This window comes from Haemorhous mexicanus, chromosome 1, assembly GCF_027477595.1.
Source record: "Haemorhous mexicanus isolate bHaeMex1 chromosome 1, bHaeMex1.pri, whole genome shotgun sequence".
Lineage (NCBI taxonomy): Eukaryota > Metazoa > Chordata > Aves > Passeriformes > Fringillidae > Haemorhous > Haemorhous mexicanus.
The window spans coordinates 102,122,030-102,149,640 of record NC_082341.1 but is presented as its reverse complement, the minus strand read 5'-3'; the positions used below and the strand labels follow the sequence as shown (position 1 = coordinate 102,149,640).

At 39.0% G+C, this 27,611-nt stretch overlaps 1 protein-coding gene across 3 annotated transcripts; it reads left to right on the top strand.

The window, feature by feature from the left end:
* The first annotated feature begins 293 nt into the window (after positions 1-293).
* Positions 294-26,986, top strand: SOCS6 (suppressor of cytokine signaling 6). 3 transcript variants are annotated; one of them, XM_059857418.1, is made up of 3 exons: positions 294-431; positions 21,544-21,659; positions 22,649-26,986. In XM_059857418.1, the coding sequence occupies exon 3, from the start codon at positions 22,774-22,776 to the stop codon at positions 24,376-24,378; it is 1,605 nt and encodes a 534-aa protein (XP_059713401.1). In that variant the 5' UTR covers positions 294-431; positions 21,544-21,659; positions 22,649-22,773; the 3' UTR covers positions 24,379-26,986. The 3 variants fall into 3 exon arrangements, with proteins under 3 accessions (XP_059713401.1, XP_059713393.1, XP_059713410.1); XM_059857410.1 differs by lacking the exon at positions 21,544-21,659 and having other exon boundaries at positions 295-431; XM_059857427.1 differs by lacking the exon at positions 21,544-21,659 and having other exon boundaries at positions 425-561.
* Positions 26,987-27,611: the final 625 nt, after the last annotated feature.

Here is a 27,611-nt window from a genome sequence, read left to right as displayed (position 1 = left end):
CGCGGGTTTCCCGCGGCCGCCAAGCGGGAACGAGCCCGGGGCGAGACGCCCGGACCCGAGTAAGGGAAGGGGCCCGGTTTCTGCGGGGCAGACGGGCCGCAGAGGTCTGGTGGAGTCCGCCGGGCGGCGGGGGCGGCCGGGCGGGCGGAGGACGGAGCGGGGATGCCCGCGGCCCTCCTGCCGCCGCCGGGCTGTGCGCGGGCGCTGCAGCCGTAGCCGTGCCTGCGGCAGGCGGCGGCCATCGCGGGCTCGCCACCCCCGTGCGCCCCTCCGAGGACGGAGGGGTGGGGGCAGAGGAGGCGGAGGAAGCGGCGGCGGCGGCGCCAGGAACAGGGAGGCGGCGGCACGGTGAGGGAGGGAGCCAGAGCCGAAGCCGGGCCGGGCCCCGCGAAAGCAACAGCAGAGCCAGCTCCTCCTTCTCCTCCTCCTCGGTGAGTGCCGCTCCGCCACCCCCGGAGGTTGCTCCCCGCCGAGCCCGGGAGCCGGCGGAGGCCGGGCCGTGCCGCTGAGGTGCCCGGGAAGAGGCCCGCGCCGGGAGCGGGACACCGCGGCCTCCGCTGGGTGAGCGTCCCCGGGGCAACGGGCGCACCGCGGCCCGGCTCCCCTCTCCCCTCACCGCTGGGCGCGGAGGGCTGGAGCGGTGGTGGGGGAGCCAGTGGATTGGGCCGGTGCGGTTCGCCACTTGCCCGCCGCCCTCTTCCCGGGCCGCGGCCCCGGCCTCCGCTCCCTTTGTTTGCTGGGCTCCCCGAGCCCGCGGCGGTGCCAGGCCCTGCGGAGGCACCGGGGCCGCGGCGCGGCCTGCGAGGCGGCCGGGCGGGCGGGAGGGAAGCAGTGCCGGGCCCGGGCCGGCGAGGCGCTGCCCAGCCCCCGCCGTGACAGGAGGGGGTCCAGGCCAGCCTCTCGTCCCTGCCAGTCGCGGCAGCGGGGCCCGCCGGGCTCCCGTGCTCTTACCCTGGGCCGCTGCCCGAATGCACCCCGCGCCTACTGGTGCCATTGTGGGGGGCGGCGGAATTGCGCTGATTTCCCTTTACCCCGCCGTGAAACCCGCCTTCACTTGAGGCTTGTATGTCCCCGTCTCCAGCGGGGCGGGTGTCCGGAGGTGATTTGGGCAGCCGATGTCGGGGTTTGTGCGGTGAAGGAGCCCCGGGTTATTGCGAGGTGAGGGTGCGCCAAGGGCTCCCGGAGGGGCGAGCAAGAGAGGCTCCTTTCTGTGACAGGCAGCACTTAAGAACTTGACTTTAACAAAAACATTACCAGATCCGCAAACTTTACTCGCTTTCATTGTTCTTCGAGCTGCCTTTTACACTCTCTTTCCGTAACGATGCCACTTAGAAAACAACTAGCCCATGCCAACACGTTTGCTTATGAAAAAAGCCTTTGCGAAACAACGGGTTTTTGAGAGATGCAGAGGATGATGCTCCTGTGATGTGGGGGTACTTTGGCTATGTCTTTCTGTCCTCTTTATTTTTGTCTTCCTATGTTTTCAAAATCATCTTAGTTTGGAACACAGTGGGGTTTTTTTCGTGTGGAGTAGGTTACCGCATTAAAGAAGTTGGTCTTGGAATATGCTTTAGTCAGGAAAACTGACTTCCCCTTAAAAAATTCTTGTGCCCTTTCACTGTGAGGACCCAACCACTCTTTCCTACAGGCCAAGAATGTTTATGCCATGTCTGTCCTCTTAATACACCTGTAGTTAAAAAATGCCTGCTGCAGGCCTACTGTCTTGGAGAGTCTGCACGAATACTCAGTCTGCATTTCTGCTCTGGGTGGAAAAATCCAAAACTGGTTCTTTTTCTAGTTTTTGTTTGTGCTAATAGATACATATGGGAAATATGGAAGCTTTGGTGCGATTATAAAATAAATTACTTAACTTGGATGGAAGACTAAACGACTAGAGAATGTGTAGGTATTTTTTGAGTTTTCTGCATTAAGATAGTAGTCATAACTCACAGTTTTATGTGTAACTTTAGAAAGACAATTTCAGCTTTTTCAAAATGCTTACTTTTTTGACGTGTTAAACAGTACTTGAAGGGAGTTTTCACTTCTTATTCGATATTTCTTGGGTTTTTGGCATTGCACTGTGCTTGGAACTGAGCTTTTACTTGAAACAGGTTCACCTCTTGTATGCTTAATCAGGGATGCATCCCAAGTTTTGAGATTTAAGTATTAAGGCTTAATTTCATTAAATTTTAACTTAAAAAAAAATCTACTTAAAAGTTTAAGTGATAACAGTGTATTGTTAAGCAGACATACCCACATTAGCTAACTCCCTGGATAGCTGCAAGGGTATGGAATAGTTAGGGAGAAGCTCTGTGTTGTTTGCAGGGGTTTCATGAGCATCACTTTAATGTACTGCATGTATTGCAGCATCAAAGTGTTTGCATGGATTCGGGAGACATGGTGGATAATTCTAAGTTTCATAAAAACTTGATGTACTGAAATCAAAACCAGTTGTGTATTAATTTACATTGTGCTATTAACTTCTTTGGTCCTAGATTGTGAAGTTGGTCAGTAACCTTGGCTTACTGTTGGAGAGGGATAGTTTGAAGAAATGGTAACTGGTTCTAATTGTTCTGTGAGCAGATTACAACTTCTGACTCTCCTTAACATAATGAATTGGTAGAGAGAGTGAACTCTTAACAAAAAGTTGTTCGTACAAAGCAAGTTAATTATTTCTACTTTTTCTTAAGATTTTTTTTATAGTCTTACAGTATTTCGAACATGAGCGGTTGCAGGACTTCATTTGGTAGGGCTGCCCTGAGTTCACTACATATTTGCTATACTATTGTTGGCAAAACTGGGGCCATAGTCCAGGGTAATCCCTAACTCCAGTGCCTTTTTTTCTCTTTTTTTACAGCCCTCTTGGGCCTACACAGCACTAGTTTAGTAGTGCTTGGGTAGTACAATGAGGTAACATAAAATAGATAGGAAGGAGACTGTTCTCAGCTGGTATGTGCCTCAGTGTTTTGTTGATAGGGCTTTAATGTGTGTTAGCAACAAATTAGAGAGGGTAGCTCAAGCAGTTCTGATGCTGCAAGGAAGAACATAAGGTACAAATAGTATAAAAGGGAATGTAATACAGATGCTAAAATGTCTTTAATATAAATTGGGTAGGATGAAAAACAGAATAGAGATATGCCATGTAACTGTATATTTTGTACTGTAAAGTATTAAACTGAGAGCAAATACAGAACTTTGAGTTTATTCTTTTTTATGGTTTTTTTTTTTTCAGAATAGAAATAATTATATCCGTAATGTTCCTTGTCCTTAAGTTTATTCCAACATTTATTTGCATTCTGTTTTGTTGCACACTAAATCTTCTGGAAGTAAAGATCAGTCTTCAGAAGGCAAAGGTCCCAAGTTCTTACCACCTTTGTCATGGTCCCTCCCAATAAATTTGTAGTAGTAGAGAAGGAAGTATTCTTTAAGAAAAATGCTTTTAAAAATCATTCTTGACAATTTCAGATGTCAAGTTTCATACAACAGTATGTTTTTGTAGAAAAGAAGATGATTGTGCTTGTAATGGGATATTTATTGTCCAGGATTAAAAAGCTGCTTCATACCACTCAAATATATTTTTGATACAGCAGAATATAAAGATTCCTGTACACAGTACATTCCTTCTTTTATTACTGTTTTACTTTTTCCTCTTGAAATAATTGATTTCTGAATTAAAACACTGTACTATGCAAGTTGAATAAATTTCTGTGTTAAAAATAGTCACACAACTTTTGAAAGAAACGTTTAGAAACTCATGGCTTTGGGATTTTTTGTTGCAGAAGGTTTTTCCCCCGTAGCTGAATTGAAAAAGCTATTGAAACAAAAACCTGTCGCCTACTTCAGCCTCTCATGGTGAATAAAACTAAACTGAAAGCAAACTGGCCTATAATTATTGCCCTGAGTGAAAATGGAAAGCTGACTGTATGTAAAGTGTTGACTGATACATCAAGGTTATGAAAAAGAGTACACAAACTTTGCTGGAGTCTACACAGACTGAATTTGAATAGGCAACATGAAGCAAAATCTGGCTTAGTCTACTTATTGTGAGAATTAAAATTTTCAGATCAAAGCATTAGAAATTTAGCTCTTCAAGTCCATAAGCTCACTTAAATAAAAGTTGCTCTGGATATTTTGTTTTGGTAGTTTTTGTGGTCTTCTTTTGTCATGTACAGGCATGCAAACAATAAGTATTTGGAACTCCAGTCAATTTCAGAAGGCTTTGACGTGTTTGGCTTTGCAAATGTAACTGCTCTCCATTAGTCTGTAATGTGGATTTAAGAACCTATCTTTGCATATTTTTAATTTTTAAAATATTAATTAAACTGTTACCTCTCATGAATTTTTTCTTGGAAAATATTAAGATAAAGTACTTCGGAAACTATTGGTCCTTTTCTGTCTCCTTCACCATTCACATAGCACTTTGGACTCTGAGGAACTCACTTGGCCTCATTTATGAGGCCACATGTTGGTTGCTGCATCACCAAGAAAACTATGCAAGTTAAATGCTGGTGTTTGTTTAGCATGGATGTCAATAGAGTGGCTGACTTGTTCTGCCTCTGACTTTAAACTCCATTGAAGGAATATGAAAAAAATCTTTCTTGCAGGTAAAGCCAAGCAGAGAATGCTATATATAGACATCTCTGTCCAGGTGCTGCTCCCCTAACATTGCTTCCTTTTTTGTATGTTTCATGCACAGAGCCTCTCATGCTTTGTCTTCTGGGAAACAGTCTTTTTGTTATCTGCCAAGTGCAATAGGTTGGCAATTAAAAAAAATCTTAGATTTGTAAAGTGTGAGGGTTTTTGTTGTAAATATCAATTAATCTTGCTGTAAACTGCTGTAAAATCGTTTTGGATGAGAGCCATTTTCTCTGGAACTGAAGGTATAGATAGTAGATATTAGTAATTTTTTCTGAGACTTTAAGTCATCTGAAGTTAAAAATTTAAACCATGAAAATGAACCTGTGTGTGTTGTTAAGTAAATCACACAGATATATGGTATTGTTCTTTGCTTCTTAGTGAACTGTATAATCAGCAGCTGTTCTTGTGTCACTTAACTTTGATGTATATGATACTGACCTGTAAGAGCAGTTGGGTTAGGTTTTGGTGGTCTTGAGTTCATGTGGTGAATGCAGCTAGGAGATGGAGTGATTAATTTTAGCATTTGAGATTACCAAAGTTATTAAATCTACATTTTTCCTCAAGGATATTCTGTATTGCTTAAAACAGTACATAGAGTGGTACTTTTTAAAACATTGTTGGAAATGAGATTCCAGTCAGACTTGGTTTTACAGTGTGTGATCTCTTGTTTTTTCTTGAGTAGTTTTATTCTTAATTAATCTTGTCGTTTTCTGGTAAATGTGCTAAAACAGTAGCTTGTAGGAGTCTTGAGTAGGTGATTGTTTTTCCTTCTCCAAAGCAGTCTGCATTCCTCAAATAGGTTGAGAACATAGTAGGCTACTCCAAATGTTTCTTTTTGGTCCCATGAAGTCTCCAATACAGTGGTCGAGCTTGCTGTCTTTTTTTGTTCCTTCTGATTTAGAGTATTCTGTCTCTCCTGGCTTTCCCTCAGTAAGTGCTGCATGACTGGGCAGTTACAAGCTGTAATTTTGACTGGTTTTGACATCAGTAATGGGTTTTAATACCCTTGAAATCCCTTTGGGTTAGTAATCAGGTATCAGATTAGGAGTTTTATTAAAATAGAGAAACAGAGACGAGTGTCAGCAGGGCAAAGGTTTTTGATTATAGAAGGTGTGCCTTCTAGGATGAGCTATGTGGAAGCTGTACTCCAAAAACAGGGTAGGCAGCTTTTCAGATGGATGTTCTTTCAGGAGCTGGTGGGAACTGGGCAAGTAAGGGATTCTCGCTGGATTCACTAACAGAAGCTGTTTGTGCAGGGATACTGGTTTGGGTGAAACATGTGCTGGGGGAGTTTTCCAAGGTGGAATTTTGCTCAGCCCGAAGAGACTGGCTCTAGAATAGTTGGTTTGTACATTCAGACGTACCAGTCACTAAGTTGTGTATAAGAGCTCAAGTCTCAGTCTGTGTAAGGTAGGTGCCTAGTGGCTTTTTTATTCCTTCCCCTCCCTGTTCTCTCTTCAGCAGGAAAGAGGCAAAAACAGTGCTCATCAATGCACACTGAAACATTTACTTTCTTCCTCTTTTTGGCTTTTGAAAGGAAAAGAGCTGCTGGTTGGTAGTAGTTAGTAATGCTGAGAGGTAATAAAATACTAGCCATTAGACTTTGTCATTATTTTGTGCAAAAAATCCAGTTACTTGGGAAAATACTTGCTGTGAATGTAAATATTCTGTGGTCCCCTACTGCAGGGATAAAATCTCTGTTCACCAATAGCACTTATCTGAGCTGTTGTCTAGTCCAGTCATGATCAGAAGAAGACAGTGAATTGAAGTTGTTATATCAGTACTGACTTGTATGTCCCGTGTATTACAAAATAAGTGCTTTTGGAATCTGCAGTGTTTTAAATGTTATTTGACAGGGGAGAAAAAAAAGAACTTAAGTTCTATGTATCAGCATTGAAAAGTATGTATCCCCTTGATTGTCTTTTTTTTTTTAACTGGGCTAATACTTTTTTTTCCTTCATTTTATTTATAGTGTGTCTTTAAATTTAATGTCAGAACCAGAGAAAAGAAGGTCAGTGTGCATGTACACGACTCTTTTATTCGTGGTTGAACTTTGAAGCTTAGCTAGCTTTTGCGGCCAGGCTTCGATACTCCTGGCTCTGCAGAAATTTGACCTTGCTCTGGAGATAGCTATCTTAAGGGCTTTGAGTTTGTGTAAATCTGATAGAGCACATTACTTCATACAGACAGTGAAAATTTTATCTTTGATCCTGTCTGTGAATAACGATTTATACACTGATGTGAAGTTGCTCATTGTAAGGCCCAAATTTTTCATGTGCAAGCTGAATACAATGTATAGTGAGGAGTCCCGTTGAGTTAAATGGCTGCTCACAGTTCACTAATCTTTGTTGGGTTAGGACAGAATATTAGCAAAATCAAATAGTTTAGGCCTAAGTGTAAAATGATTTTTCTGCTACTGGCAACATTATTTAAAAACAACCCATGACAGCCCCGGACCAACCATCTTCCAGTGTGCATCAGGACAAAACAGTGTCTGTTTAAAAACTGCCTTAATATATTCACCATTAGATTCATTGGTTGGGGTAGTGAGCCGTTTCTGTCTGCAGGTGATGAGAGTGTTGGTGTAGGAGAAGAGAAGAATTTCCTGATCTTAATCATGAATAATTAAGAGTCTCTCTCATTTTGACCCAAAATGAGAAAATTTGCATGTAGAATAAGTTTTGTCAGAACTGGTCTAGTCCTGTAAAAAGGTTTTACTCTGACAAGTCAGGACTTTATGAACAAGATGGCAAAACAGCCTTGCCTATGCAGTCAAAATTCTGTTCCTATTCTGGTCAGTGTGCACGTTGTGCATTGTTAGAGTATGTGCCTTCTTAAAAGCACCCTTGGACTTAAAAGGGTGAAATTAGAAATTGATGTTACGCTTTCTTTTTTTAGGGGAAGCAAAGTGTTAAAGTAATTTTGTGAGATTAGCTGGAGGTAATACTCTCTTTACAGGTGTGTTTACCTGGTGTGTTTGACAGTACTTTAAGCACAGCCATGTCTTCTGTTTCCCATGTGTGGATAGACTCTAAACCATAAAGAAGATAATTCATTTACTCTGTTCTTACTGGGCCTCCTGCCAGGGAAATTGGGAAGGGAAATATTTTAAATAAGCTGTGTTTTGCATTCTCATTTTCTGAAATGCAGAGCTTGGATTACTCTCTGCAGTGGGTCCTAAGACCTTGGAGGGGCAGTCAGGCCAAACACATGGGGGGATCTGTGGGCACATAGTGCCTGGCGCTTGACTGATACAGATTCTGTTATGGAGCATATTCCAGGAGAGACTGCTTCATTAGAGGTGCTCAGGATGATTGCCCCTTGGGCACCACCTGACTCAAGATCCCCCCAGTCTTTAAACAAGGAGAAGGAAGTTCTGCTTCTGCCCCTTCACCCCCTGCCTTTTGGTTTGTTGTGTTGTGCTGGCTTGTCTGTAAAATAAACCTTACTTTCTGTTTCGCTGATTGGATCTCTTTTTCTGGCCATGAAAGACCGATCATTCTGTAGCTGATACTGTTTGACAATCTCAGTTGAATTGTATCTCATGAAATAGTATGTGTGTTCCAGAATAGAACTGAGGCGCAACTATGTAAGAGTGAGTTCCTTATGCTTGATTTACTAAATGCTCCTTTGCCTTTAAAATGGATTCCCAAGTGTATGTGAGTGCATTGTTGTCACTCTTATTTATTTAGGACCATAGATAATAGGTGGATATTGGGCCTGTGATCTATGTGAAGGACAAAATGTATCTGCAGTGAAATATTAAATTAAATACAGAAGTGTGTAGCTAAAAATTTCCTTGTCATTTGCATGTATTGGTTTCACAGACTGCAAGCAGTACAGGCTGCATTTCCCAGTGATGTAAAAATATAGGATATAACAGCTTGGTAGGTAGAGCCCTCATTCAGAATATAAGATAGCCATGGTAATTTTCCACTTCTGTCCCTTCTGTATGAGGACTACTCTGAATGCCAGCCTTTTGGCTGCTCTGTAGTGTGAAAAGATTTCTACTCCTTCTTCTAAAGCCATTCTGAAGAAGATTAACAGAGCTGAAAATTATCTGGATAGTGTGCCTTTTCTCATCCTGGTGGAGTAAGGAACTGATCCAGAGAGGGAAAACCTGCATCAGACTTTCTCTCCCAATTCATCCTGCATCTGAAACTGTTGCTGCACAGTTGGATACATTAAGTGAGACTCTCCTTTTGTGGTGTCTAGAACCACTGCCCAAGTAATTAGACTTTGTAGTTTGATTTCCATTTGTGCAAGCTCCTTATGTGATCCAAAGGGATTCTATGATCATGCTTCCACTTCTCATGATGTCCATAAAAAGAAGTGGTTGCCACTGAATTTGATGTGGCATGATTCTGGGTGATGATAGACAGTATTAAACATGTAGATAAAAGTGTTAACCACAGGGCAGCCACTGATACTGTTCTTTTAACGCTCAGTACTTCTGCTTTTATATACAAAAAATAAGACTAAAGGCTACTGAGGAGTTTTTAGTTAAAAAAACAAAAACTCTGAAATTCTGATACTTCCTTGATTAAGCTGCTCCCTGTACGAGAAGGATTTTCCAGAACAACAAAGGTCTGCATGTCTGTGAAAGTTTTAAGGAACTTGATTGTTGTAGGATGCCCAAAGTACTTGCAGCTCCTGTAGATTTTCAGAGGGACTGCTTATGCTTAGATACTGAAAAAAAAGAATCCAAACTTGGACAAAAGCCAGATTATTTTAGGTAAGAGTAGTTGCAGTTCTGACCTTTGCAGTTTGTCATAATGTACTTTGCTTTCAATTGTATTTTTGGAAAGCAGGCCATCAGCCTCAGTCAGGTCTGTTGTTACAAGCAGAATGGGGTGGGGGTTGTGAGAATGCTTTGTGCCATGCTAGTCACACCAGTTTAGCCAACACAGAGCTTGTATCATGCCAAACTTAACTCTGGGCCTTGGCCTATTTTTTAGTCTGAATTTGCTTTCTTTGCGGATTGTACTTCAATCACTTTAATTAATTGTTTAGGACTCACCTTGAAAGATGTTTGAGTTTTTCTGCACTTTTTTTTTTTTTTTTTAGGGAAGAAGGGGATTTGGTTTTTTTTTTTTTTTTTTTTTTGTTACCGTTCTCCATTACTTTGGTGGTTTGTTTTTATTTTTTTCTGCATCTTTTTAACATCTTTAGCTACGTACTGCTAATGGATTCTCTGCTCCTCATCCTGCTACCTGATACATCTTGGTACTGTAACATGGGCTATTTATTTGCTTACTGCTTTGATAAATAAAACAACTGGGCTGAAAGAACTTTGTAAAATATCTGCTGAATTGTGAAGTTTTAAAGGAAATCAGGATGTTGAATCGTGACTAGAGGACAGTGATAGAAAGTTTACTGAAAGGTTTGGTATATCTCAAAAGATAATGAAACCCAGGCTCTTGTGTTTGACTTGTTCCTCCATTGTCAGCCAACCTCTGAAAGGGACCAGAAGAAGTTTAAGTGATCTCTTGTAGCACAAGGTAATTTGCTGTTGCAGTCAACTCCTGGTGCTGCTGTTGTTTGGTTCTGCTGCCATCTTAGAGAAGTGTGGGAGATTTCAGATTTCAGTAGGGTAGGTGTTTTCTCAAAACCCCAGCAGGTCTCGCCCCTTTCCCCCATAACTCCACATTATGCGAATTCAAAGTTTAGGTTTCAGAATTAAACTACCTTAGTTTTGCCTGATGGTGCATGTTAGTCAGCTTATGAATCCATCTAAAAAAGTGCAAATTAATCTCTCTGTGTTCTGACTCATGAAGTGTTGAATAGAGCATTAAGTGCCTGTGCACTAACATTTAAATGTTGGACATAGAGACAGCAAAAATGTCCTTAATGAAGTCAACAATTCTGTCTGGAATTCTGAGTTTAATTGGTGTCCTGTAAATAAATGGTAGGACTATACATTTTAAAGGATGTTGGAGAACAGCATTAATGTAAACAGTTTTGTCCCACATGTGAAAGAAGAAAGAGAATTGGTTGGGAAACTCTTCTGGCTTTTCTCAACTTCTGAGTTCTTGGACTTAGAACCTTGATGAAATTGTCTACTATGTTTCCTATATAAATGGTTCAGATAAAGGATATAAAATTACTTTTCTCACTATGCTGTTCAAGAGGGAAAGCACAAAGGATTTTACTTGCTGAGAGAAGTTGATTGTGATTATTTTAGTGATAATGTTTTAAATTTTCAAGAAAGTAAAATTGTCAGGGGAACTTAGAGATCATTTTTAAAGGTTTAATATTTTGTGCTGCTATTTTCTTAATGCAGTGATATAAAAAGTATCTCCTGAGCCTTTCACTTTTTAACAGTTGATCAGAATTGAAAAACAGGTCACAGTAACAAATGCTTTTACTTCTAGTGAACGTGGGTGGTATCTTTAAGGTCAGAGGTAAACATTTTTATGTTACAGTGAAACAGTTTTTGTGAACATCATCTCTCTGAGAAATGGAGATGTTTCATGTCACTTTTCTCCTTGGTTTTCAAAATACTTTTGAGTTCCAGAGAAAGCTTTTCCTGTGTTTAGAAATACCCTTGGATTTTTGTATATGTAAGAATATATGAAATTTTGCCATGGCTGCTCTCTTAGTTGAGACACTTCCTTTCTGCTTATTTGATAAAACTTGATTGGGCAGCCCTCGAGGGACTTCAGGCCATACACAGAAACCTTGCATGGCTGTTTTCTTTCTATGGGAAGTAATGCTAAAACAAACAATAGTCTCTGAATGTGAGTTTAGCTCTTGAGCTTTTTTTTTTTCTTGAACTTCTGAGAAGTGACTAGGGAACTTGGCTTCTTGAATAGAGGCCTCTTACTTTATATGAGACACCCTATTGCACTATTTTATGTATTTGTTGTTATTGCAGAGATTAGAATGACCTCGGTTGACTAAATATACTTATTATTTAAATGTAGGCAATGCCTTTTCATCCCAGGTCTTTCATAGTTCACTGAATATCTATTTCTCTTTTCAATGAGTTTTACTGAAAGGATGCATACACTTTCAAATTATGTGTATGTTATGTATGTATTGTGGTAACACAATTGGTTATTGCTTTGGAAAAATGTTGCTGTCTTTGGTTAAAAAAAATTAAATTAAATCTATGATAATTTCACAAAATTACTTTTCTTTCACAATGCACACATGAATGATATCAGTTGGTGTTGGTGTTTGTATTCTGTTAGAATTTTCCACTGTTAGAGCTTAAAGATGTGAACTGATTTAATGTGCATAAAAAAGGAAAGCCATAGAGGCAGGAGTCTGCAGGTTGAAAACTTATCAAATCTGAGTTGTATGGCAACTAAATGCCTTGGTGCAAGGCAAGGAGTATCTGGTATTGACAGTAAACATTTTTCTATGGTCTGGAGGGGAATGGTAGGATCTTTGTGACATGTGTGTAGCGAATACATTGTGTTTCTCTGATAATTTAGTGAAGGAAGTCCCAAAGCAGAGGTCAGTCCTTTTTTCTCTGTGATCCTGGCGATTGTGCTTATTAGCTGCTTCCTCCTCAGCATGCTTGGAGATTTCTCTGCATGTGTGAACTCTGTACAGGTGTTGTGGAAGATCTTTCCACTTTTATTTCTTTTGAATCAAGGCACTGTGTTCTTTCCCCTCAGACCATAAATGAGTTCATTTAATCCTTCCATTTATGTCGAGGGTTAACTGTCTCATAAAGAATTGCTGCATCTTAGCTTGAATTGAGAGGATAGTGTTATCTTCTAAGGAAAGAAGGCTTTTATTCTTTTTGAAAATGGCCTGATGGAGGCAGGTGGGGGTGATAGCAGTAAAAACATTGGAGATTCTACCTGGTCATACAAGTTCAAAGGGTCATTCAGTCTCAATGAAAAACTGTACTGGGGAGGTTAATTTGGAGTCAGGCTCAGTCGTGAGATCCGAGGCAGAATGGTACAAGACAGTGTAAGGCTGCAGGGCATTGCTGTTTGTTCAGGCCTTCTAGAAGAGCTGAAAAATCGGAAAATGAGTCTTCCTGCAATTACACGTTCTCCAATTGCAGATCATGGCTGTGCTGCATATGGCAGAAATGCAGAATCCTTTTTTTTTGTGTAGTGAATTATAAAGCCAGTCTCTATCTTGAAAGCTTGTTTCAGGTGCTTTTGTTTCAGCTCATGTATTTGGTAGACAGATCGCTATAAAACATATTTATCTTTTAGAGTTTAACAACATTTCTTTTGTTCCTGCTGAAATACATTAGATAACTAAATTTGAATTATTGCTTGAAGAATTTAATTACTATGTTTTTGGCATACTTTTTAAAAGGCTGGGTTTTTTTTTCCATCTGGATATTTTGAAAGGAATCGTATTACCTGGAGCTAATTTGTGCCGATTTTTTTTTTTCTTATGTATTTTTTTATATCTTTGAAGCCAGGTGGATGTTATTTGTAGGAATAAGGGCCAATTACATATGATCCTGGTTGTCTGTCAGATAAGCATAAATGACAAATGTAAGTGGAAAAGTGAGCAGTTTACCACTTACTGGTAAAGATACTTGTTTTACAAACAAGCCACTTGTTGGCTAGATAGTGTAGCAAGTGAGGTGCTTAAAAGTTAGGTTCAACTTTGTTTTGGGGTTTGTTTGTTTTGGGTTTGTTTTTTCCCTTGTGAATGTGACTTCATAACTTTCCTGATATGTTGTTTTGTCATTTTTGCTCCTGAAGAAGAGAGTATCCCATATTGCACCTTAAAGAAACCAAAATCATCAATTATGCTTGCTTGGTGCTATAGTAATTTAAAACTACTTCCTCTCTCTTTATTTTCACATCAGGTGACTGGGACAGGCAGAAGCAAAAAAAGATGACTACAACGAATTAACAACTCGTAATTTAGGGAGAATGGCAATATTTAAAAATTTGTAGTACAGTGACATATGTAGTGATGCTGTACAAACCTTTATAATTTTCAATAGAAATCATAAAATATTTTGAGTTGGAAGGGACTCGAGGTGGGGTGAGGCTTCCCCCAGTGCAGAGCAGAGTGGGACAATCCCCTCCCTTGCCCAGCTGGTGATGCAGTGCCTGATGCCCCCCAGGACAGGCTTGGCCCTCCTGGCTGCCAGGGCACTGCTGACTCAGGTTCAACTTGCCATGGACCAGGACCCCCAGGTCCCTTTCTGTGGCACTGCTCTCCAGCATCTCATTCCCCAGTCTGTCTGTACCTATGGGATTGCCCCATCCTAGGTGCAGAATAGGGCACTTGCCCTTGTTAAACTTGTGTGGTTGGTGATTGCCCAGCCCTCTAACTTGTCAAGGTCTCTCTGCAGGACCTCTCTGCTTCTCCCAAGTTTGTTTCATCTGCAAACTTGCTCAGTATCTCTTCCAGTTCTGTGTCCTTTATAAAGTCATTTAAAAAGATGTTGAAAGAAGCACAGGGCTGAGGATGGAGCCCTGCAGAGCCCCACTAGTGAGAGGTCTCCAGTCTGATGTCATCCTATTCACTATAACCCTTTGTGTCCGACCTGTGAGCCAGTTGCTCACCAGTCCCATGCTGTGTTTATCCAGCTGTGTGCTGGATGTTTTGTCCAGAAGGATCCTGTGACAGTACCAAAAAGTACTGAAATCCAAAAAGATAACATCAGTTTGCTTCCTTTGATCACCTAGGTGGGTTACCTTGTCATAAAGGGAAATCAGATTTGACAAGCAGGACTTTCCTCTCATGACACAGTGTTCTGGCTGCGACCAATGACTGAGTTGTCCTCCAGACGTTTTTCAGTACCTCCTAGAATTATCATCTCTGTAATGGTACCATATGGTGTGAGGTTTCTCTTTCTATTCCTTTTCCTGTATTTTCCTCTTTCTCCTTACAACGTCTTCCCTTTTATTTTCTAGTGATTTTTTCCCCCTGGAAGCAGGAAACAAACACTTAATGTGGCATTAGGTGTTAACTGAGTAGTGTATTTCTGTATTGCCTATTAGGTACGTGCCCCTCGTACTTGTGCGGTTCTTTGGTGACAGATGTTTGTCCTGAGAAGTTGAATGTGTGTTCTGATAGCACAGTAGGAAAAGATCATTCATGCTACCTGTTTAATGTCTCCTCATCAAAATATTTTTTTTGCAGCAGGCCCTTTTCAGCTGTCTTGGTTCGTGTTTTGGAAGCTGTATACAGTAACAGTGTTGCTGTGCTTGCGGTAGAAACATCAGCCTGAACTTTGAAAGCGAAACCAAAATCAATATAAGTCAACGTGAAGTGGTCCTATTTAGCTGTTGCATGTCTGCCGAGTGTTTTCTTTCCGTTTTTTGGGAAGGGCTGGAAAAGTGTTTCTCACAATTATATTATTTTGTCACTAACATTAGGACTGGTCAGATTATTGCTGACCACAAAAAAAATCACTTTGAGAGAATGGTCTGCTTTATTATTTCTGTCTTTCTGGCATATGCTTTGAATGGATGCATAGCATTTCTAAAATTATGTTTGGAAATGCATAATTGAGGATTCAGAAACCAAACTGCATTGGGTTTTAGTACCTGCACCCATACAATTACATATATTATGTTATTTTCAACATACATTCCAGCATTTAGACATTTATGCACTCTTCTCAATGAATGTAAGTGCAGAAATGCAATTTTATTTTGCTTTTGCTGTGTTTTTCCTGTTCTTCCTTTCATTTTCATATTAATTTCAAACACTTATGTTGTTCTCAAATACGTAGGCACAGAATCTGTTCCTTGCCATCTTAGATCAAAAATCTTTCAAAATTGATTCCTTTTACAGAATGTGATGTTGGTCTGTATTGTAAAATGAAATGCTGGTTTGTAGAGCATTATAGTTTTACAGCTTTTCAGACTCCTAACACAACTGCGTTATGGTTTAAGAGGATTGCATAAATATCTTGGATAACCATAAATCCTCATTATCAAGCTGAGGCTACCTCACCTTACAACGGAGGGGAAACATTTTGGTGTAATCTTCTGTCAGGATGGAGTGGGGGATGGACCCTTAGTTGGAAAGGAATTCTCATGCATTATCTCCCAGGAAGTCGAACCTTTGCTTATGAAACTACTTAATTTTTGCTGACAGTCTGCTGCAAGGCTGGCTGCTACATTCTTGTAAAATAGTAAGAAATGAAAACAGCCTGACTGAGCATTTATTCTCGCTCTTCATCTGCTTCTGCACAGCTATGTGAAAACTAAATGCAAAAGTTTATTTGCAGTCAGTGGATGGGATTTCCTGCAGTGAAACATGTGAACAAATCAGGTTTCTTTAGTGACTTCTCCCATTTGATTAATCAAAAATGTTCTTTTCTCTTTTTCAGTGCCTTGGCATACATGGAACTGCTGGGTGGTTTGGTTTTTTTTGGTTTTTTTTTTTTTTTTTTTTTTTTTTGCTCCTTTTCCCCTTGCAATTAATCAGGATCTTAGAGCCAGATATTGGTTTCATTTTCCTGGTAATTTTTCCACATACTTGAAACAATTTGTTAGTATTATGCTTTATTATCATATGTTTGCTTTAAAGAAAGTGATGAAAGGTGGTGCTTGTGTCTGTCTTTTAGTAAATGTATGCAAAGTATGGTCTGCTTATTTCCCTATTTGGGTGTTGATTTTCAGTTTGTGAGAGATCTAGCAGGAATGGCTCAAGTGGTTACTGGCTGTCATCCACCCAGCTTCCCTGGAGTTTCCTCCTCCAGCAGCAGCTCTGGTATCATGATGTTGTGTATGTTCTTGAGCCCATACCAACCGGGGCCAACTTCAGTTTAACACCCCTGTATTAGTGTGCCCATGGTAGCTCAGGAGCAGATACAGATCCCAGCCAGCCATCCTTGGGTAACAGAGATGTAACCTTGGCTGAGGTCTGTTAATATTAGTAACTGGGTTTGGCTGTTGTAGTGATGAAATTATTATAGTTACAAGTTTGTATATACACATATGAACCATAATAGAGATGCCGTTTAACACCCTTAAGTTACTCCCCAGAGGAAAACCACCAATCAGATAGAAATATTCCATTCTGCAACCAAATATGGGAAAGAACAGGACCTACTGCAAGCACTCATGGATTAAGTAGTGTTCAAAGAAAGAAAATGAAAAAAAAAATCAAGGAAATCTAAATGTTAAAGGGCATTCTTTTTCAACAGCTGGCCAGGGAAAAGAAGTCAAGGTATTTGGACTTTTCCAGTGGCTTTGTTCCTGGTTTTACATACTTTGAATTCCCATAATCAGAAGTGACAAAAATTTGATTGTGTCAAGTTTTCATTATTAATTTTCCCCACTTTTCTATGTATTACCAAAGGTGTACCTTGGTTATTCTCTGCTGAAGGTTGGTAGTGATTAGGGTTACCCTGTCCTGTGTTGGAACAGTAGTGCCCATGGACTGTTTTATGTTTAAGTTCTGTAAAAGGAGGAAAAAAAAATAGGAGAGATGATATGACTAAGTGATGTGACTTACTGTGAGTTAGTTTTAAATTGTAATCTGTATAAAACCTGTTCAATTGTATTGCCCTGTAGAGAGGTTGACCATGCTTTCCTCAGCTGCTCCAGTCACAGAGGGTAGAAAATTAAATTTGTAGTGAGTAGCTCATGGTTCAGGTGTTTGTTTAGTTAGCTTAAAAATAGGATGCTTTAAGTACTCTTGAATTGTTATAAGTGTAATGTACTGTCAGATGAGCTTCTCATCTGTTTTTTCCGTGTTCCAATGTTATGTGAAGTTGTACATCTGAGCCTTGAGCTCACTAGAAAAGCAGGTATGCAAGTCAGAAGGACTTTTATAAAATTTGTGATCATGTTAAGGGAGTTTTCATCCATTAGCGAGGAAGCCGCTACTAAAACCATTTACCTTTTTTTGTTGTTTTCAAGGTATAAGAGTATGCAATGGAATTTAGAGTAGTTCATTTAAAGATTCTTCTTACTGAAAAGGAGTATAATGTAGGAGTTTACTTGAAGATCAGTGAAGAGAAAAACCTCACCATCTTCAGTGTGCTTATGGCATGTATAGAGAAAAAGCTAAAAGTTGCCTTGTAGTGTGTATGTTCTTTTAGAAACTGGAAGTGTTTGAAGTAGATACTGAATCTCTCTTTACTTAATGAGTATTTTGTGTGTAGTTTTTGTTCTCATATAGCCTGAAACTCAAAGTACATTACAGGAAATACCTCGAGTCAGTATTTTGTATACTGGTTTGAAGAAAAACTTCCAGTGATACAGACTTCAGTATTGAAGTAAAGTTGATGGGAATGGGTATGGAGACCAGCTTCTTAATAATTCATATTAATAGATTTAGTAACTTTGGAGAAAATGTAGACACTTAGGAATTTCCAAAATGCAGCACTTGAAATCTGCATTACCCTAAGATGCTGTTTTGGCATGCTCTTCCAAAGAATGCATGAATATATTTCAGTGACAATTTGGGGAAAGCAGGAAAATGACAACTTATACTTCTGCAGATTAGAATAAGCTTCATTATCTGACAGTAATGAGAACTTAGTGGTTGTCATGCCCAGGAATGCAGAAACTTTTCACTTTTGAGGTATTTTTAGTTATTTTCCTAATATAAATAATTGTGTTAAAATATAATAAATTGAAATTGTAAACGATGTAAGTCTTATGATGATCCAGTATAAGAATAAAGATTATATATTTCTAAGTGAAAGACTTTTCAAAATGATGTAGGATAATGTGGGCTAAAAAAAATATTAAGTTTGATGCTCAACTGTTTCACTTAATGGAAATAAATAAGCAGATTAATAAGCAGATTTATTTTGAAAAAGTTTTCTGAAGTAGCATTGACTAATAATTTGAAGTAATTTTTGTGATTTTTTAAATTAAATTTTTTAAGGACAATTCTTTGTTCAAAAATGAGTTGTATTTTGCTGTATGTTTCCAGTGTGATGTTTTCTGTTCTAACTCCCTAAAGTTATTCCTGGTTTATTTCTATTGTCATTTTGGCAGTATTGTTTATAGTATTTGTCTTGGGAAATGAGTATGCCTAACATAAAAGTGTGAAAAAGATCAGAAATTAATAAAGACAGTATAATCAATTTTCTTTGTTGGTGTACTTTTGCAAACACTGCTTAGAGTTAGCTATGGGATTCCAATCTACTGAAACTATTTTGTACCATCAAACTGAAATTACTCTGAAATGTTGGAATATTCAAACCGGATTTGCAGAAATTTATATGTATTTAAAACTTCCATAATTTTTCATACATCAGTGTTGGCCACCATAATAATTAATGTACCATTGCATGGCCTGCTTTTCAGGTTTCCAAGAAGCAGCCTATAAAGTGAACTTTTAGCCCTAATTATCTTCACTAGTAATTTCACATTCGTATGTGATAAATTTCACATTCGTTTGATAAATGTTGCTTTTCCTCCAAGTGAGGTGTGCAAATTTAGTTTTCATTACACATATTTTTTGCATTTCATTGCACATATTTTTATGTGCAAAAGGGGACGTAGTGTTTACTGGGTAGTAATTTGGTAGTTTTCATCCAGAGACCTGGCTTGTATTTTGTTAACCTGCATAATATTAAAAATTCTGAGATGCAGAATTTGTGAGGAAAGTTCGTGAGTTTGAATTTCATTAATCCACATTATTCTGTGCATTAAGATCTCATTTCTTTCTGGATTTGATTAATCTCTCATTTTTAGTCTGTGTGTTCCAGGTGTTTCTGCACATGTAGCCACCAGGCTTTTGGAATACATTGGTGGAGTTCAAGTCTGTTTATAGTTCCAAATGTCTGCCAGAAGAATTTCTAGAGTTATCTCTTGTTAGGCTGTCTAATTCACTGTACAGCAGATGGCACTGGAAGAGCACATCAGTGGGAAGCTTCAGTCACGCCGTAATTTGTGCAAAGAACTAGAGAAGCTGTTGCTGTTGCTGTGCTGAGGGTTGTGAAGTTGCATAATTCATTTTAATGTATTCCAGGAATGGGTGTATGCCTGGCCTCTTCTGCTCCAGCTCTATTAGATGAAGACTGTAATGAATTCTATACTTACAAACATATGAGTGTATCATCTGTTGAGGGCTGTTTATATAGTGTTTTTAAACACATTGATATGCAATGCAGAATTAGCTAGTGCTCTTTAAGTGCGTGCAAAGAAAGAGATGTATTGGGATCAATTCAGGTATTTGACTTCAGGGTGTATTTGTTTTCTCCCACCTTGGATAAAATATGTGTAGGGTGGGTCTCATATGGATGACTTGTTTAGAGACTTGCTCTCATGATGTGTGTTTGGTTTACTTTGAAGAGCTTCTACCCTACCTGGACTGTCCCTGGATTTTTATCATCTTCTCATGTGTGAGTGAACTGGGCTTCTGGATAGATGCATGTTGTTTATGTGCTTTAAAGCTGATTATCAAACCTTTCTTATATCTTGACACGAGTTTTTACAAGAATACAACTCATAAACCAACCATTTTATAGAGTCCAGAATATACTGAGTTGGAAGGGACCCATCAGAGTAATTGAGTCCAGCTCCTGGCTCTGTGCAGGACAGCCCAAGAATCACATCATGTCCTTAAGAGCATTTGTCCAGACACTTCTTGAACTCTGTCAGGCTTTGTTCTCTGACCACTTCCCTGGAGAGCTTGTTCCTGTACCCAGCCACCCTCAGTGTGAAAAACCTTTTCCTGGTATCCAACCCAACTATCCCCTGATTCACCTTCCTGCTGTTTCCTTGAGTCCTGGTACTGGTCATAAGAGTGATGAGATTGGTATCTGCAGACAGTACCTTCCACAAGGAGGGGGTAACATTTCTGGAGAAGTGGAAATAATATCAGCTTGTAGATGTCAGAATAGTTGGAGAACACTGTAGATTTCACAGGTGGAGTTAATGTGATGGTTCCCAGGCTTCTGGTACTATGTACACAAAAGCAGAGGTAATTTTATCAAATGAATCAATGCTCTGACTTTGTTAGTTTAGGAGAAGCAATGGAATCCTGAAGTTGTAATTTTCATTCATTTTGTAGGTTAATTTGGTTACAAATGACAAAAAGAGTTCTGCAAATTGGAAAGATAGCAAAATCCAAATGGTTTAGGATTAGAAAGTCAATGATATTTTGAGTCTCCTTTTAATTGACATGCAAGTCTCCCTTTATCTGCACTTTTAGGGAAGTAAACATAGTGTTTTAACCTTTGAAAATTCATACCCATAACTTAGGATTGTGTTCACATTGTGTAACTGGAGGATGGTGTTTTAGGATTTCACATGACTCTTCATACAACAGGTAACATGTTAAAAGTGGAAAATAACTAGTGAACATATAAAATACTTGTTCTGGTGTTTTACACTCATTTATGGCAAGTAATTGATTCTTAGGCTTTTGTCTAGGAATTGTTTTGGTCAAATTTGTTCTTTGCTGATAGAAAGTAAATCAGTTTAGAGACTGGAGAAACCTTTTAGTTTCTCCCCATTGAAAGAAAGTGTTATTTAGTTGTGTAATTAAGAAAATGAAATGGAAAGATTTGAATGTGCTCTAAAGATGGACTTGGGAAATGTCAGAGGTTATGACAAGGAGACAGAACCAGTCTATGAAATAGGTTGATACAAGTAGGACTAGGGTACAATCCTAGTAAATCAATCTTTACTAGTCCTGCTTTTTATGGAGCAGTGTCCACACCTCCAGTAGCAGGGTCTTACTTAAAATTTTTCAAGCTGTTTTGAAGTTCAGAATCCATAGATGCTTCACATTGCCTTCTAGTTTGCTTTGGATATGCTGGGCTGGGCAACAGCAATAGTCAGTGGACTGATTTTTGGTTATAGTAATCATTGTCCTTCCATGCTTTTATGCAGTTTTTGAATGCTTATTTAAGAAAACGTTATTGTTTAGTTGGTAAAATTTATTTCAGTCAGTTGCACTGTTTTTCTTGGTTTGCTTATATTGTGTTACTCTGGGAGAAAAGTGGGAAGTGCGTATATAAGGACTGTTTTACTTTCCCCTCAGTCCACCAAGGTTGGAAGATTTTTGAAAGATTCTTAGACTCCTTCAGCTTGCCATGCTTAGCCTGGAGCCAGGCTTGCTGCTGCAGGTTGTGCTGCTAACATCGCACGTGTTTGGAGGTACGTGGAATAACAATTACTACTAATTGTAGTACCTACTTCTGTGCGAGTAGCAACTTCCCTATCTTCTCTCTCCCATGCATTGTCCTACTCTTTGCAGAGGTCTTTACTTTGGAAGATCTAGCTAAAATTAAAATGAAACAAACCATGCCCCTCCAAAGCCCCCCCAAAACACAGTCAAACCTCAATCGAGAAAAAAAAATAAAATCAGAAAGATCAAATTTGTGTGTATCTGATTCTGCAAGATGCCAGGTGGGAGCAGTTGTCTGGAACTTGAGCAGCTGTGTCCGCTAGGTCTTGGCAGAAATGCTGGAGGAAGAAAAGTTCCAATAACTTTAGGCAGTAAGAGCCCATGACTTGGTTTTCTGTGGCTAAAACAGATTGGAAATCCTTTCTTTCACAGAAGTTCAGGAGGAGACTTGCTGTAAATGTATGTTAATTTGCTGTTAAGGAAAATCTGTATTTTCACGACAGTTAGTTTTCCTATAAATATGCAACCTTCTACATATTACTCAACTTTCTTGTGTAGAGAAAATATAACCTTATAAGACCATGTTTTTAGGACCAGTCACAGTTTAACCTGCTTGTAGGAATTCTGTTGATTAGAATATTTTCTGTGGTTTTATTTTCTGTAGTTACTTGTGTGGGGATTTTTAGGAGCCTTTGGAAAGAGAGGAGTGTTTATGTGTTTGAAAATTATAAATAAATGCATTAAATATATGTGCCTGTGAGTGTAATATAAGGTGTGTGGATGTTTCAAAAATTACTGTGCTGAAAGCAGAAAGAAGTTGTGGAAATCTCCAAGGCTGATGTAGAAGTTTCATTTACTGAGCCTGATTGTTTCGAAGTCATCTCCCTATTTTTACTTTTATGTGATGCCCATTGTTAAAATATTGCAGTTTCTGTTTTGCTTGGAGAGGGGGAAACCCTTATAGATAATTTTTGAAATATTTCTTTTGTGAATGTAATTGTTTTTTATTTCTTTCCAGGAAATGGCTCTTGAAGTTAAATGAGGCTGGATAAAACACATAAATGAAGCAGAAGCTGCTCTTCGTGTGTTAGGGCTATATCACTGCAAGCACTGCTGATCAGCCAGATTTGGTAACTTGTCATAATGAAGAAAATTAGTCTCAAAACAATTCGCAAGTCCTTTAACTTAAATAAAAGTAAAGATGAAAGTGACTTTGTAGTGGTTCAGCAGCCATCATTAAGTGAATTTGGAAAAGATGACTCCTTGTTTGGCAGCTGCTATGGTAAAGATTTGGCTAGCTGTGAAGTCAATAGTGAAGATGAAAAAGGAGGCAAAAATAGATCAAAAAGTGAAAGTTTAATGGGTACGTTAAAAAGGAGGCTTTCAGCAAAACAAAAACAGAAAGGCAAAGGCAGCACACCATCTGTAAGCTCTGCAGATGATGACACATTTTCTTCCTCATCTGCTCCAATAACCTTCAAAGATGTGCGAGCTCAAAGACCTCTGAGATCCACTTCCCTCCGTAATCACCATTACAGCCCAACTCCGTGGCCACTTCGACCTACAAATTCAGAAGAGACTTGCATCAAAATGGAAGTGAAAGTCAAGGCCTTGGTCCATTCCTCTAATCCAAGCCCAGCACTGAATGGTGTTCGAAAGGACTTCCATGACTTGCAGTCAGAAAATGTGTTCCAGGAACAAACCAATGCATTAAAAAATACGGAATCTCAGAACGGGGACTTGCATCTTCATATTGATGAACATGTGCCTGTAGTTATTGGATTAATGCCTCAGGACTACATTCAGTATACTGTGCCTTTAGATGAGGGAATGTATCCTTTGGAAGGATCACGTAGTTACTGTCTGGATAGTTCCTCACCCATGGAAGTTTCGACTGTTTCTTCTCAAGTGGGGGGAAATGCTTTCCATGAAGATGAGAGCCAAGTGGATCAGGACGTAGTCGTTGCACCGGATATCTTTGTGGACCAGACGGTGAATGGTTTGTTGATTGGTACCACAGGAGTCATGTTGCAAAGCCCAAGAGTTAATCATAGCGATGTCCCTCCACTCTCGCCTTTGCTACCTCCAATGCAGAATAATCAAATCCAAAGGAACTTCAATGGATTAAATGGCACAGATGCCCATGTGGCTGAAAGTATGCGCTGCCATTTGAATTTTGATCCTAACACTGCCCCAGGAGTTGGAAGAGTTTATGACTCTGTACAGAACAGCGGTCCTATGGTTGTGACAAGCCTCACAGAAGAACTGAAAAAACTTGCAAAACAAGGATGGTACTGGGGCCCCATTACACGCTGGGAGGCAGAGGGAAAATTAGCTAATGTGCCTGATGGCTCGTTTCTCGTTCGAGATAGTTCTGATGATCGTTATCTTTTAAGTTTGAGTTTTCGTTCCCATGGAAAAACTCTTCACACTAGAATTGAACACTCAAATGGTAGGTTTAGTTTTTATGAACAGCCAGATGTGGAGGGACATACGTCTATAGTTGACTTAATTGAACATTCAATCAGGGACTCTGAAAATGGAGCTTTCTGCTACTCGAGATCCCGGCTGCCAGGATCTGCAACTTACCCAGTGAGACTGACAAATCCAGTGTCCCGGTTTATGCAGGTGCGCTCTTTACAGTACCTGTGTCGTTTTGTAATACGTCAGTACACCAGAATAGACCTGATTCAAAAACTGCCTTTGCCAAACAAAATGAAGGATTATTTACAGGAAAAGCACTACTGAAAGCTTACGGGAATCTTGCATCTTGCACTTTGGGAACAACAACAACAAAAAGAGATTGAATTACAGTTTACAGACTTTCATTATTATCAAAATCTTTTGCTGCCATAAAAATATTTCATTTTTGTCTGTAAAAGAAAAGTAATGCATTTGGATTTATGTTTGTTTTGGGGGGTTTTGTGTATTTTGGGAGGCTTTTTTTTCTTGTTTTGTTTTGTTGAAAGAATGATCTCAAGTTTATTTTTAGAAGTGTGAAATAGCTATCTTTCATCAATGTGCAGATTAATCACAATGTGAATGATCAAATTCTCCTTAATTTCCCCCAAGTCCTTTGCTGCTATCCACTGTGATTTTTATGCATTGAAAGCACATTTCATGTGTATTCAACGATCAGTAAAAGTCAAATGAAACTTGTTGAATGGAATTTTTTTTTCCTTGAAAACAACCTCTGGAAAAAAATTATCATGGATAAATAACATATTGGTATTCTAAATTACTGATTTCACATCTAAGTTAAAAACTGTTTCCTAGTGTCGTAATTAGACATTTCTGTAGAGATATGCCCCGATGTATAGACAGAGCTGTGTGATAAGAAAATGGTTATGTGGCATATCTTTGGGAAAAAAAAAGCCTTCCTCCTAAGCCTTGTACTGTCTGTACACTCTTGTGTTTGAGAAGGTTGGTTCAGCCTTCTTCTCATCTCAGTGTTTTGTCCTCTAAAAATGGCCTTTAAAAAACAGTCTATGAAAGTCAATGTATAGTACCTAGAAGAAAATTGTGGTATTGGGGTCTTGTAAAAATATTGCCCTTTATAATCATGCCATCAGTTAATAAATGAACACCTACCAGGTCCCCTCTTTCTTTCCTTTTCCCTCCTGCCTACTCTTGCAGAGAAAGGGAAGGAAGTTTCCTGGATTTGTGGGAAGACTCTAGGAATTGTTATCACAGGAACGTAAATTTATAAGCCATTTTGGGGATGGGGTAAAACTTCTAATAGGATGATTTCTACCATATTTATGTTCAAGCTACTTGAAATTTTATCATTTCCATTTTCCACATTTTTCTTTCACTTCAGAAAGTACAGTAATACACTAATGTCCTTTGGATCATTTTCCCCTTTTTTCTATATCCTTTGAGGAGGAAGGAACAGGACTGATAACATTTTATAGGGAAGATGTTTAAATGCATCTCTAAAGTGCTATTCTCCTAGCCTTTAAAATTATTGGGAAGAGATGTTTGGATATACAGTGACCGCAGAATATGTTTCAGTTTGCTGTCATGAAATACGTTTTGACATATGAAATATTGAATCAATTAAATAAGTGTTTATGATATCTGTCAAAGATTCTGGCATTTGGAAAGCTTACAGTTATTCCAACCTTCTGTAGGGAAAAAAAGACTTTCAGTGGGGAGTACAGGTTCTACACTGTAATATTTTCATCATGCAAGGTTAATCCATGGCATTTTCCTGTTTTATTTTAGTTTGGTTTTCTTTTCTCCCATGTTTTTATCACTTTTATGAGTTACTTGCTTAAGGGGTCATAGCTGGCTTGGGAAGGAGGCCTGCCTCTGCCTTGCTGAGAGGCCTTGCTTCGCATGCCTCTGCCCCCCTGTTCTGTGTTTTAAAATGTCATATTCCCCATCTCTGGTAGAAGTGGCTAATGAGTAAAGATCACCTTAGAAAAAAAGTCCATCTTTTTGATACATCTTTCTTGTTTGGGTCATTTTCTTCTCCTTCTTTAATCTAGCATTTCTGTCCCCTAAAATGAGTCTTTAGAAGTGAATACAGTATTGCTGCAAGGTGGTGCAGTAGCACTACATCTTGGGTTGCCTGAATTGATAGACAAAATTTATATTTTTTTAATTTATTTTTTGACCATAATGTTTAACTAAGAAAGAAAAAAAGAAAATCAAAGGTAGATAAAGACTGCCTTTGCTTTTAAGGGAGGGAGAATAAGGATTTTCTCTTTAGTCTGATAAAGTTTTAAACTTAAAAAAGAAAATAATCTAGAGCAGTCTATACATGTGATTTGTTGGCTCTGCCATGGAGATATATGTATGAAAGGGAGGATTCTCTTTTCTTTTTTTCCCTCTACTGACTTCTCCCCCTACCCAGTCATGTCCCATTCCCCCTCCCCTGAATCAGGATCACTAACTTTATTCAAAAAGGCACAATAACCTATTGTATGGTACAGTGTTCTGATTCTGTCTGTGGAGAGGAAAAAGAAAATCATTTCTATAGATTTCAGATGCATACTTTTGGAAGAAAACCTCTGGCATTTTCTTCACTTTAAAAATTCTTTCCCCATACTAAGAGGGCCTATGCATTCTACAGAATCTTTGAAAGATTATAGAATATAAAATATTTTCGTTGCCATTTAATACCACTATTGAATACATTAAACATATGTTTATACTATACCACATGCATTAATTTAGCAGTCATTGCATTGAAACCTAAATATTTGAAGCTATAATATCCCGGTTTTATTGTGGAATTGAAAAACGTGCAAGAGCACACATGCTGAAATTCTTGCCCATGCCTTTATAAATTTCAGTTGTTCACTCATAAATGATGCTTTTTTTAAATAAAAAACTGTTTTAAAACAGCTATCCAGTTTTGAATTGCCTTCCTTGCTGTGTTGTTCATCTGTGAACTTAATCAGGTCAAGTTAACTTTGTCATTTCCCCTGCCATAAAGCTGCCACAAAAGGAACACTTAAAAGCGGTTGAGGTCTAGGACGTAAGAACCATAGAGCACTTTGCTTCCAAATAAAAAATGGTTGTGGTGATATTTCTACTAAGCTCCAAATACTTTAAATCAGTAGTAAGTAGACACAGATACTTATTTTTACAGGTTTTTTTAATCGGAATCTCATAGTACTTTTCATACTGAGGTGTCTGGCCAGCCAGGAGAATGAACTTAGAAAAAATACTTTGAAAATATTAAAGATACTTACAATTTCTTATTATAAAGATTAATATAAAAGAAACACAGTAGCATTTAGTTATGAGTCAATTTAGAAGCACTCAGAATAACCACAAAATTTGTGTTGACTTCTGCTTAGTGAAAATCAGAGGAACAAAGTGTCCTTGACAAATAAAAGAAAGATGAGGGAAGATATTTTGGGGACCTTTGGAAGTAAATACACTAGGAACAAAACCTAACAGACTATGGTCCTTATAGAGTAGAAATATGGCTGTTTATTCGGCACAACGGTTTAAGGGTTCAAAAG